General features: G+C 34.7%; 1 protein-coding gene across 1 annotated transcript in view; it reads right to left on the bottom strand.

Moving 5' to 3' along the window:
- Positions 1 to 13,580, bottom strand: part of Pgm1 (phosphoglucose mutase 1) — a 359,120-nt gene that overhangs the window by 159,787 nt on the left and 185,753 nt on the right. Inside the window, exon 4 of the mRNA XM_090410682.1 lies at positions 4,684 to 4,874. Within this exon, the coding sequence (XP_090266808.1) occupies positions 4,684 to 4,874 (191 nt within the window). The remainder of the gene's footprint in view (positions 1 to 4,683; positions 4,875 to 13,580) is intronic.

The following is a 13,580-nucleotide window of genomic DNA, read 5'->3' as shown; positions in this document are numbered from 1 at the left end:
GCTTATATTGATAACACTGCTCAACTACACCTTGACAAACATAGATGCACTAATACTGATAGAAGTTGCAATAAACAACACAGAAATTTATGCATAGAACATTAATAATTACCAAACCTACAACTTATTTAGACCAAACAAAAGAGGTGGCATCGTGCCCTTTATCAAAGAAAAATACAGTGTGACCGAAAAACAAACTCATTTCCAACATGCAGAAACACTAATTTTGGAAATCACAAACATAGCATCAAATACACAATAAACATAATATACAGACCCCCACCAGATAATAATCCACTCAGCTTTCTGCATGAATTAGAATCATGGCTAAGCAGCATTGAACCCTGTACAACACTTAGGTTCATCCTAATAGGAGACATTAACAAATACTCTCGACCACGCTTCTTTAACCATTAACACATACCTTGATATACTAAGTCAGTACAACATAAACTCTCCAACAAGAAAAGAAATACTCAACAATTCACTAACACAATCATGCATTGACCATACCAACATACAGGCCCCCATTCCATACATATACATCATCAGTAATTAACGTAAAAATTGACGATCACTACTTTATCTCATCTTTGTTTCATTATATTACCTTCCCCCACCATAAAAGTCGACAAAACTCGATCATATTAAAGAACATTGTTGATAACCTTGTAAAAAATACAGACTGGAATTGCCTAATTAAAATAAATGATCCTGTAATTTTGTATGAGAATTTCCAACTAATGTTCACAGAAATATACAAAAAGGCAACAAAGCCTACACAAATGAGGCGACAAATGGACAATAATCCATGGATAAATGGTGACATTCTAAATAGTATTACTGTAAAGGAAAAGAATAAAAAAGTCACCCAGTAACACTCAACTACAAAGATTATATAAAAACACAAGAAATCAACTAACAACAAAAATTCGTAGGAAAAAGACACTACTACTTCCAAAAATTTACAGAATATAATCACAATATGAAGCAAACATGGGCTATACTTAACTCAAATATTACTGACTCGAAAAAAGAAACCTTCAGCACAAGATTTTATTGCAAAAAGCTTCGGTCAGGATATTCGTTCCAAGAGGAACTAGCAGACTCATTCAAAGCATTCACAAACAATCAATATCATATAACTCAAAAAAGATAACCTACCAATGATAAAACAAAAAATTACAAACACAAAGTGAACAGCAAACTATGTATTTCCACCTGTCAAGCTAACACCTGTAACAAGACAGGAACTGAAGGAAGCACTCTTAAAACTAAAACCAAAGACGACTCCAGGAATAGACAAAATAAGACTCATAGACCTCTTAACACACTTTGAACAAATAAATCCAATACTTTCGAGACTCGTGAACATAATAATCGACACTGGCATTATTCCACAACTAAAAACTGCAATAATTATGCCAAATTACAAACATGATAAGAGAAATGATACACTAGAGGCCAATAGCTAACCTACCTGTCATTTCAAAAATTCTAGAAAAAATAACACACACCAGACTACAGAACTATTTACAAATCAATACGGCTTTCAGAAAACAAAAAGCACCATAATTTTATTGGAAGACATCGCTGATGCCATAAACAAAGCCCTCGATAAAAACGAGTATGCTGTCCTTATACTGCTTGACTTAACCACTTTTGATACACTTGAATATGACATACTACTGACTGAACTATACTCAATCGGGATAAGAGGAACACTGCATACCTGGTTCAGAAACTCTCTCTCAAACAGAACACAAAGTAACAAATAATAACAAATAACAAATCAGACTCATGTTACAGCCAGGTTATACAATTAAAATACAGTGTCCCACAAGGTGTCATATTATCACCTACTCTATTCAACATATACATTAACGATGTTCATAACCTGGCCACATGAAGTCAAATATTTCAGTACGCAGATGGCGCTGCGCTACTCGCAGTTCACAAAGACATAACACAGTTCTTGCCAAAGCACAACAAAACCTAAATGAAATCGCAACATACTTCTACCAAAACTCAATTGTAATCAACGGCACCAAGACACAGATGTTAGTAATACATAATCCAAGAATCATATGCCCCGCACCACTATCGCCACACTGTCACACATACCACTGCATTAACAAAAAAAATACCTGCCAATGTCCCGAAATCAAACCCGTAACACATGCAAAATACCTTGGCCTTTACATAGATTGCTACCTTAAATGGACAAAAACATATAGATTACCTGCATACTAAACTCTGCAACATCACAGCAAAACTCTTCCAAGTAAAAGGCATGATTCCATCTAACATAAAAGAAATCCTATATCATGGTATCTGTGAATCTCTACTCGGGTACAGTATAACAGTCTACACAAGCACATCAACAGCCACCTAACAAAATTAGAAATATTACATAGGAAAATTGTGTCAACAGTGATTTGGAGACCTTATATACAACAGCCAATATCCGAACTGCTTATTATGTCTACATACACAATCCTGAGCATAAAAAATATGAAACACTACATAATGTTACTAAAAAATTACTTCAACATCATCTATCGTAACAACAGAGACACATATCGCATAACACGACCCACAACAACTCTTTACATCCCCAGACCCTTCGACAACTCGTACGGTTCTTTTGTGAGACCACATCAGATACCCATGCTACTCACAACAACCTATCAAGAAATTTAAAACACATAGATAACTACAGAACATTAAAACACAAACTCTGTAAACTCTATACCAACACAGTTAATATAGCATTAACACTTATATACACATGACAAATCAAAAGCATCCAACGCCTACATTCCATCCATAAACAGTACCAAACAACATAAATAGTGAAGGCTAATCCTACTCTCTTCATAAAAGCTAACCCTAGCTTTGAAGTAGGGAGGATTAGCCTGCCTCATTCAACTAATTCTCATAATCATAGAGTGCAAATTATTGTAATGTATATGTCAATATTGTGTATAATAATAAATGATGATACTGATATGGAAAAAAAAAAATGTGCATTTATATTTAAAGAAAAAAATATTAAAAAAAAAATAAGGTACTTAAACTGCATACAGAATTTTGTACAGAACAGAAAATGTAATATGTCTTAATTTTACATATGTAAATACTCTGTATGATGACAATAGAAAAAAAAATATTATTAAAAAAATTATTACATAGAGAAATAATATCTATTGTTATTATTTTTTTTTAAATATTATGTATGTGCAAGTATGGCATTCATAAATATTATATATATATATATAAATAAATTATTATTGTATGTATGTGTATATGTAATATATCTGAGAAATAATAAAATGTTAAAAAAAAATTATTATTTGAGACCTCCAGGGAGGAGTCAACGACTCATCGAGGACTATCATTAAAATCTTCTAAACTTGTTTACGCAGGAGGACAGGAATACAAGCCTTGTTTACATTGTTTAATCTTAATTATTCAGTTGTCTAGAGTGAATATCTAAGTATAAACGTGGAGAGATGAAAGAAGACTTTACTGCACAAATTATTTGACTTTGACAACTCATTAAAAATCAAAACGCAAGCAAATGAAATGCAATGTTCAGCTCGTTGGAAGCCATGCAGGAAACCTGAGAAATTATTTACGAAGGTACCATCTAGAAATTTCATTAATGTTCTAACAGAATAGCAAGATAATGAAATACACTATCTTGGTGCACCTTCTACTTAAACAAAACAAAAGATTTGTACTGAAATGTCTCAAGCTCAAGTCATAGTGTCTTTAAAGTTAGTCCCTGATGAAGGTGTTCCTTTCAAATTGTTAGATTCCTCTGTGTTTCAGACTTTAAACTCTATCTGTATGTGAAGTGATCATTAATTAACAAAATGAAATGCCTATCATTAATTCTCATAATATTGAGAATTATTTAAATGATATAGCCACAAAAGTATGAGGAAACATTAAAAAGCTGTAGCTAAGAAACTCCTCATACTGAAAATTCAATGTACCACTAGACAAGAATGATTTTTCCCTTTCAATTGTTTCCAACCATAGGTGACTTTGTAGGCTTGCCCACAAAATATTCCTGGCAAGATTTTTACAGGGTAGTTCACCATGGCTTTCCCCGACCCCCCAATTTTATCCGGGCTCAGGACCGGCATATGGTTTGGATGTATTCATGACTGCAATCCATATATGTTCACAGAGCCGGTTTGCCTGTTCTGGGGGACAAAACAGCCAAGTTTCCAGGTGAAAAAAAACCCCTACCTCCATATGAGAACGGCTAACTCATCTTTAGTTGAAAGAGACCAGATAAAGGTTCCTCACATCACTGACAGGAATCGAACCCAGGTCTTTCCGAACAAAAGGTCTATACTGACTGAGCTATGAAGGCTCCCACTATACAAGAAAGAAGCATATAAAAAATAAATCTCCAATATATCGAAATTCAGGAAGATGAGAATAATACAACTTTTCCCATCATTTTGTATTATATTAGGCAATACCACCAAAAAATACGACTAATGTTCAATGTTACTAAGTTTCTCCTGTTTCTAACTCAATCCATTCACATTACTGGAATGCTATAAATGAATAATCTTTTGTGTGTGTGTGTGGAGTTATGATAACATGAAATCAATCAGTAAATTAATTGGAATATCAAAGTTAATGAAATAGTTTACAAACCCCATCACCATCAAAAGCAGCACCAAATCCATATTCTCCAGCTTCCATGGCTTTGACTAAGTCTGCAGCATAAGTTAAATTAGGATCAGGATGGTGGCCACCAAAATCCTCTAATGGAACACAGTTCACTACACTGTTAGCAGGTGCTCCTAATTCATCACAAAATATTCTCCGAGCATATGGTCCAGTTACTAATGAAAAAAGAAGCAGTTACTGAAAATTTTCAAACAAAGCCTTATGGTAATTTCCACACTTATTTATTTAAATATCACATTCTGAAGTAATATTTTACGAGGATAACTATATTAAAAATAAATGAATAAGTAAAATAAAAATGAATCAATTTTTACCCTCATAAAATATTAGACACTTAGGTAAACATTTATTCAGGAATCAAAATTTTTGTCTTATAAACCAATTTCGAAAACTTCAAATGGTTTTTAGGGTTGTTCTAAGGATAACTGTTCTTCCCAAAAGTATCAGAGATGACTACAAAATATACTATAGCAATGTGGCAAGATTTACAGAAGTCTAACTCTGAAAAAGTTATGAAAATTCAGGAGTTACACTGCATCTAAATCTAGTAATTCTTTTCATATCTGATTTTGAGCACAGCTGGAGTAAACTAGACCAAATGTATGACCAGATGAGCTGCTTGAAACAACAAACAATGCAGTGTAAAATGCTGAACTGTTGCTGATGAATAAACTTGAACGTTGGTAGGTTCATATATAATGTTGATTTCTCATATCCAGTTTTTCCTGAATTCATTTATCTTGGGGTTGTTGCCATAACAGCAAAATGTGAATTCCTGAATAAGTGCTTACTTTATGTATTTTTACTTTAACTCCACACATGACAGGTTGCAAATTTATAACATACCAATACTGTCTGCTTGTGTGTGTGAGCAAAATTTAAATAATCTCAATTCCATGCTTCACCACATGCTATACATGACATCAAATAAAGGCAACAAAATAAATTTTATACAGTTTAAACTCAGACAATCTGAGTACAAGTAGAAACCCTTTGGAAACTATTTATTGAAAATACATGAGCGTGAGGGGGGGGGGGAGGAAGAGTGAGTAATTCACAAATACTTCAGACATCTTCAATAAAATAAACTCTTTAACACCTTAACTATCATCTGGAAGATTGATGAGTAGCCAATCTCTACCCCTAGCCATGACCAATATCTGAACACAAGAATCAGGAGAGAGTACATCAAACAACTGCTGCCATTCTAAGCCTTCACACATTTTTGGTGGATAGAGCAGTGGTTTCCAAATGTTTTTGATCGCGTACCCAAAAGACAGAAAAAAATAAATAGCGTGTACCCCCAATTGATTGATAAAAAATCTATTGTAATAAGTATTATAAAGAGGAAATATGCCTTGTATCATCATATAATAATTAAAAACGCTAGATATTTTTACACATTATTTTTATTATTAACAGTTAACAAACATATTTTTTACAATATTTAATGTGAACAATGGCCTTGCATTTCTTTCATAATTTCTTGAAATTCTAGTTTCATGGCATCTGATACTGCGATACGTTGCTTCTTTAAATTATCTGCAATGATTTCTATACGTCTACCAATAGTATTTGCTGATAAGGGTTTTTAGTTTATCTGCATATTCTTTTCCATGGATTATTTCTACCATTTTTATGGCAGTTGGGAGTACAAGTGTTTCCCCAATGGTGTGAGGCTTTTGGTCTTTTGCAATTAAGAATGCAACCTCAAGAGATGCCTCCAAATATTTATCTTTAATTTTAGTGAATTTTTTTAAGTTGTTGGATTGAGAATTACATGTCTTCAAACATCGTTCAAAGAATTGTAAAGATTTGTGTTCATGTTTGGGATGTTTAGTTTTTAAGTGTCTTATTAATAATCATGGTTTCATACTTCCATTACATAGCATCTCATGACACAATACACATGTAGGATGCGGTTCATTATTGACTATCGTCGATGTAAATCCCCATTTCAAGTAGTCGTCTTGATAATTTCGAACTTTCTTGGGCAAGGTTTTGTTAAGTTTCAGATTAATGTTTTTATCACTTAATTTGACTGATAAAGAACTTGTTTGAATAGAAGAATCAATCCTATCTTTTCCTTGTTGTTGTTCGTCTGATGTAGGAGTACTATCATAATTATCTTCAATTCGCGGTTTCTTTGGAGGAAATTTTTTTAACCATTTATCCATTTTGTGAGGGATAATTTGTAAAATTTAAATATAAATCATTTACTATTGATAATATCAAACACTTTTAAAAAAAATGTAAGCACTTTTGATCATATTAATGCACTATTTCTAGTGTAAACATAAAAGTAAGCACAAAAAAAAAAGGCGTTGGAATTGCACAGAAACAATATATACTAAAAAATCGTTAAACTTACTACTAATAGTCAAATAATTAATACAACTGTGGTGTCATCTGTAGATAGCAGGATAACTAAGCAATTTTCCTTCTCTAGTTGGGCTTGTCAACACTAGGATGCTCTACAAACAATGGCAATGATAAGAAGTAAGGGGTATAGTGTATTCAGGAATGACATGGTGAATAAAATGGGGGGAGGAGTATTATTCATGATAGCTGATGAGCATTATTGATGATAGCTGATGAGCTGCAGCCAAGGAGAATAGAAGTTGAATTGCAGGATAGAGAAAAGAGACCATTTGAGGCCATTTGGTGTGAGATTGAGGCTAGCAGAACAAAACATGCAATTGGGTGCTGCTATAGACCAGGTGATGGAAAAGATGGTGGAGATAGTATGCATAAGCAAATAGAAGAAATGAGTGGAAGGAGGGTAATTATTATGGGAGATTTCAACTATGGTAGCATTGATTGGAGGGAGGAGAGGACACATGGGAGGAAGGAATTGGATTTTATGCGGTTATTAAGGGATAACTATCTGCGACAGCATGTAATGGAAAATACTAGAGGTCAGAGAGTGCTTGACCTAGTAATTGCATCTGAGGATCCGACTGTAACGAATATGACCACATTGCCACAATCGGTGAGAGTGATCATAGGGTCTTAACTTGGGAGGTGGCTAAAGGTGTGAAATTTACAATTAAGACAGGGTACATGTGGAATTATTGGGCTGGTAAGTGTGACAAGCTTAGGAGTTTGATTGATTCAGTGCCATGGCATGTAAAAACTGCAAGGGCTGGATGTTGATAGTGCATGGGAGGGGGTGAAGAAGTGTTTACAGGAGGCAATGGCTGACTGCATACCTAGAGTCCAAATAATAAATCGAGAAGGGATTAAATGGATGAATAACACCATTAAGCTTGAGCTGCAAGAGTCCAAATAATAAATCAAGTAGGGATTAAATGGATGAATAACACCATTAAGCTTGAGCTGCAAAAAAAGAAACAACTATGGAGGGAATTTAAGGAGAAAGGTAACCTGCAGGCAAATGAACGGTATAAAGCCCAGGCCAGAAGGGTAACAAGTGTGGTAAAAAAAGCAAAAGCGGATTATGAAAGAACATTAGAAATGCAGGCTAAAGTGAATCCCATACAGTTTTTTCGATATGTTGCAAGTAAAAGAAAAAATGTATATGGCAGAATGATTTTAAAGAATGCCGATGGTAGGGAGGTAACAGAATCAGTTGATATAGTAGAATTACTGAGTGAGCACTTTGCAAGAGTATATCATCCTGGTGGTGGTATTGCAGAAATGGAAGAATCAACAGCTTATACAGGAATTGTGGTGAATGAAGTGGAGGTGAATAGTCTATTACAAAACCTCAATGTCAATTCATCTGCAAATTGGATGGTATAGCAGCTCGTGTCTTACGAGAAGCGGCTAAAGAATTGTCAGTGCCTTTTGACCATGTTGTTTAATTTGAGTCTCGGGTCTGGGTTAGTCCCAAGGGGGTGAAAAGAGGGGAAAATAGTTCCACTGCATAAAGGAGGTTCCAAGGCTGCTGTTGAAAATTACCGGCCGATCAGCATATCAGGAATTGTTGTCAAGGTCGTGGGGAAAATAATCAAGAAAAAAATACAGGATTGTATAGATGAAAATGGGATACTGAATGGAGACAACATGGTTTTGTGAAGGGTAGATCATGTCTCAGTAACTTGCTCACGTTTTATAACACAGTGACTGCTGAACTGGATAAGGGTAATGGGTTTACAGTGATTCTACTGGACCTTGCTAAGGCCTTTGACAGAATACCACATGGAATTCCAATCATAAACTGCAGCATATGGGGATGGATATAGGGTTGGTGAGATGGATAGGAGGGTGGTTGATGGAGAGATATCAGAGAGTGGTTTATTCAGGAGTAGAGTCGAAAAGACGGATTGTGACTAGTGGTGTGCCGCAGGGTTCTGTTCTTGGACCACTACTTTTCAATTTGTTCATTAACGATATAGGAAAGGATCTGAGAGGAAGTGTTCACTTGTTTGCTGATGATGCAAAGTTGGGTAGAGCAATAGTGAGTGCACAGGATGTCAACATTTTGCAAGATGATTTGGATAGTTTGGAGGCCTGGGCTAAGGAAAATGGATGTCAATTTAATGTGGCAAAGTGTAAGGTTATGCATTTTGGGGTGAAAAGATTAGTGGCAGTATATCACATTGGTGGAACCGTACTCCAGGAGATTGATAAGGCTAGGGATTTGGGAGTGTTGGTGAATAGGGAGTTGAAGTTTAGGGGGCACAAGTGCAAAAGTGGCTAAATCAGCTCATCAAATCACTTGGTTGCTGAAAAATAATTTAAGCAGAGACAAACAGGTTATTGTTCCTCTGTATCGAGCCTTGATAAGACCCCATCTAGACTATTGTGCCCAGATATGGGTACCAGGGTTTCTTCTTGATGGGGAGGAGGTGGAGAGGATCCAGAGACGAGTGACCAAGATAATAGCAGGACTATGGAATGAACCTTATGAGAACAAGTTGAAGATTTGTGGGCTGCAGAAATTGGTTGATAGGCGAAAAAGGGGTGATATGATTGAGACATTCAAATTACTGAAGGGTTTCTATAAGATTAATTCAGAAGATATTTTTGAGAATAGGACTGGTAGTGGGAGGACTATGGGCCATCCATGGAAGCTTGGTAAAATGGTTAGCAAAGGTGTTAGAGTTAGGTTTTCTACTTGGAGAGTGGTAAATGAGTGGAATAAGGTGCCAGAGTCTGTTGTGGGTGTCATGACTGTAAACGAGTTCAAGGTGAAGTATGAAAGATATTGTGTGAATGTTGAATAGTTGTTTTTGACATGATGTTGGGCCTCCCTCGATGAGTCTAAGGACTCCTTGGAGTTGCCGTAATAATAATAATAATTTACTCCCTAGCATTAAAAAACATCACAGCTTTGCCACGGACGATTATGTGTGCAAAGTCGCCCAATGCGTGCTACTTGCAAATTTAAGTTTATTACAGGATCTTTATAACGTCTTTGTCTATATTAGATATATGTTTAATTGATGAAAGAAAGTAATATTCTTTATCTTTAATTAATTACTTAATTTTTTTCCTATCAGTATAAAACTGTGTTTTATATTGATAGGAAATTGACTATGTTATTGTTAACAGTGATGTTTTCTCCCTGGTGCAGCACACCATAGTATGCAAAGGATTTGAAATTTGAAGTGATCATCATTTAGCCTTGAGCAGGATAAAACTGAATTTCATATTGAAAAGAACATGTACGAATGTTTTAAAGCGAATAAAAGTTGAGCATTTCTCAGAAGTGAACTGTAGACTAAAATACACAAATATTATTGAAGAAAAAATGAAAGAGTTGGAGAACAGCAACCAGCAACTTGGAGATTCAGTGGCAAGCCCTGAAGAAAACACAGAACTCCATGGTGGACACAGGAAGTTAAAGAAGCAGTGAAAGAAGAAAGCATATCAAAAGTTCCTGGCAAATAAGTCAGCTTGTGTTCTTAGAGAATACAGAGACAAATGTAAGAAAACTAAGCACTGTGTAAAACTAGCTATATAAAAGTCATGGGAGGACTTTGGTAAGAACATGGAAAATAAATATCAAGAAGGCGACAAGATATTCTGGAGGTTGTTAAAGAAGCTCAGAAATGGAGGACAGAGTGCTGTAAAAGAATTAGAGATGATAAAGGTGACATGAAAACAGGAGAAAAAGATATCCTTGAAGTATGGCGTACTTACTTTGAAAAACTGCTAAATGAAGCAAGCAGTGATGACAGGACAGTGGTAAAAAACACTGACCAGGCAGTCAGGAATACATATCCATACTTGAAGTAGAAAAAGCTATCAAAAGCCTGAAATGTGGAAAGACAGCAGGAGTAGATGATATTCGACCAGAAATTTGAGTATGGAGGTATACAAGTCGTACAGTGGCTGTACTGCATAGTTCAGAATGATTGGAATAGAGCTCTAATAGTACCCATATATAAAAAGGGAAATAAAACTGAATGTGAGAATTACAGAGGTATTTCCCTACTTAGTGTTCCTGGTAAGATCTATGCAAGTATACTTGAGAAACGGTTGAGGATTGTGGAAGAGATGCTTGGTGAAGTACAAGCTGGATTCAGGTCAAATAGAGGTTGTCGTGATCAGATTTTCACTTTACGACAGACAGATGAGAAATCATGGGAATATAACAAAGATCTATATTTAAGTTTTATAGATCTGGAAAAGGCATATAACAAGGTGTCAAGAGAGAAGTTATTCCAAATGCTACAGTTATATGGTGTTAATGGGGCATTATGTCAAGCAATATTTAGTCTTTATTTAAACTGTAAGCCAGCAGTTAGAACTGAAGGAAGTACAGGAAGGTGGTTTAATGTTAAATCTGGTGCCAGACAAGGATGTACATTACCTCCACTGTTATTCATTATCTATATGGATCACATTATGAAGGAAAGTGGTATTAAATTCGGTACCAAATTTGACATCAATTTGGTATCATGATATCAAATTTGGAGATGTTAATCTCAGCTCTTTGCTTTATGCAGATAATGTTATACTTGAAGATAAATCCGCTACAAGTCTGCAAGATTCCCCGACTAAAGTGAATAAATGTTGCAATAAATATGGTACAAAGGTCAGTATTAAAAAGACAAAGACAATTAAAATAAGCAGAAACATTTCAGGTAAAACAAGTAAAACATTTCAGCTACTTAGGCACTATTTTTAGTGAAGATGGTAAATTAAATATGGAAATAGACAACAGAATCGACAAATCTGATATGGTAGGAAGTCAACTGAATAAATTTATATGGAATAAGAGAGAAATTAGCCAAAACACTAAATTAGCTGTATATAAGACAGTATTCAAGCTAATTTTAACTTATGGATCTGAGAGCTGGGTTAGAAGTAAAACACTTGACTGAAGACTAGAGAATGCAGATATGAGAATCCTGAGAAAGATTAGGGGCATGAACAGATGGCATTAATGGTAATATCATATTAAAAACGAGGATATTAGGAAAGAATTTGACATTGCAGCATTCAGGAATGTGTTAGCAGAGCTAATCTCAGATGGTGTGGTATAAACAGAATGGGAGGAAAGATTAGCAAAAACAAGTGTTCTCTGCCAGATTGGCAGGAAAAAGACCCAGAGGAAGACCAAGATATAGGTGGATTGCTACAATAAAAAAGTGCCTTAGAAGGTAGAAACATAAGATCTAATAATGTTGGAAGTCTTGACAGATAACAGATTGATTTGGAGGAAAACTGTTCACTTGAAGTTAGTAATGATGTAAGTTCTTCTTGTTGTACTATTATAATATCCTGCACACCCCTTGAGGGTACATGTCAGGAATTTGATGATGATAATGAGGATACTGATTATGGGTGAGATACTGATTATGGCTGAAGGGAAAGAAGAAATGCCACCTGCTGTATACTAAATTAATTTTCTTATCTTAAATTCCACTGCATAGATATAGTAGCCTCTGATATATTCTGAATCTTCTGTAGATTAGTTGGCCTGGTTAGACGAGTGCTTAGTGTATCCGCTGTCCAACCAACAGGTCATGGATTCGAATCCTGCCATGGATGTTTGTGATTGTCTTTAGATGAAAGATGAATTTCATTGCCTGGTTCAAGCCCACCGGCCCTGCTTATTGGAGGTCTGAAGTGGCTGACAAAGTTCCATGTTTTGTCAAGAAGTACTTTCCTTACCTTTTTCATTATAAACTAACCTAACCTAAGCTGTTATAATTCCAGATCCTGTAAAAATAAATAAATTTTTTAAAAAATTACAAAGAAATATATAAAAGTGACAAAAATGGAGGGAAGAAATCCTTAGCCCACCCAGTGTACAAATGTACCATAGGTTTAGTATTAACCTTTTGTGGGTAGTAACCACATTGTTTTTATATATATATGTTATGGTTAGAGTAATAAATCCGGTCATTATTAATAATTTACAAGAATTAATCACTTTAACCAGTTAAAGTGAATAATTCCTAGAGGAGTCTGGTAAATGTAATAAAAACATGTTTATAGGTTTTATATATAGGTTTTCATTCTCAATAGAAATTATAACAGCTTAGGTTAGGTTAGTTTATAATGAAAAAGGTAAGGAAAGTACTTCTTTTGCACTCAACGAAATCAGAAATCATTATAACCTAATCTTTATCGGTTGAAAGTCATAAACTAACCTAACCTTTATCGGTTGGAAATCATTATAAAATAACTTAACCTAATCTTTATTGGTTAGGTTAGTTTATAATGAAAAAAAGTACTTCGTTTGCACTCAATGAAATCAGAAATCATAAACTAACCTAACCTAAACTATATCGGTTGGATATCATTATAAACTAACCTAACCTTTATTGTTTAGGTTAGTTTATAATGAAAAAAGTAAGGAAAGTACTTCTTTTGCACTAAATCAGAAATCATTATAAACTAACCTAACCTAACCAATAAAGGTTAGGTTATAATGATTT

Source organism: Typopeltis vanoorti, chromosome 20 (genome assembly GCF_054136105.1).
Source record: "Typopeltis vanoorti isolate ZY-2024b chromosome 20, IOZ_Tvanoo_1.0, whole genome shotgun sequence".
Lineage (NCBI taxonomy): Eukaryota > Metazoa > Arthropoda > Arachnida > Uropygi > Thelyphonidae > Typopeltis > Typopeltis vanoorti.
The sequence above is the reverse complement of the archived record's forward strand: the minus strand, read 5'-3'. Positions and strand labels throughout refer to the sequence as shown.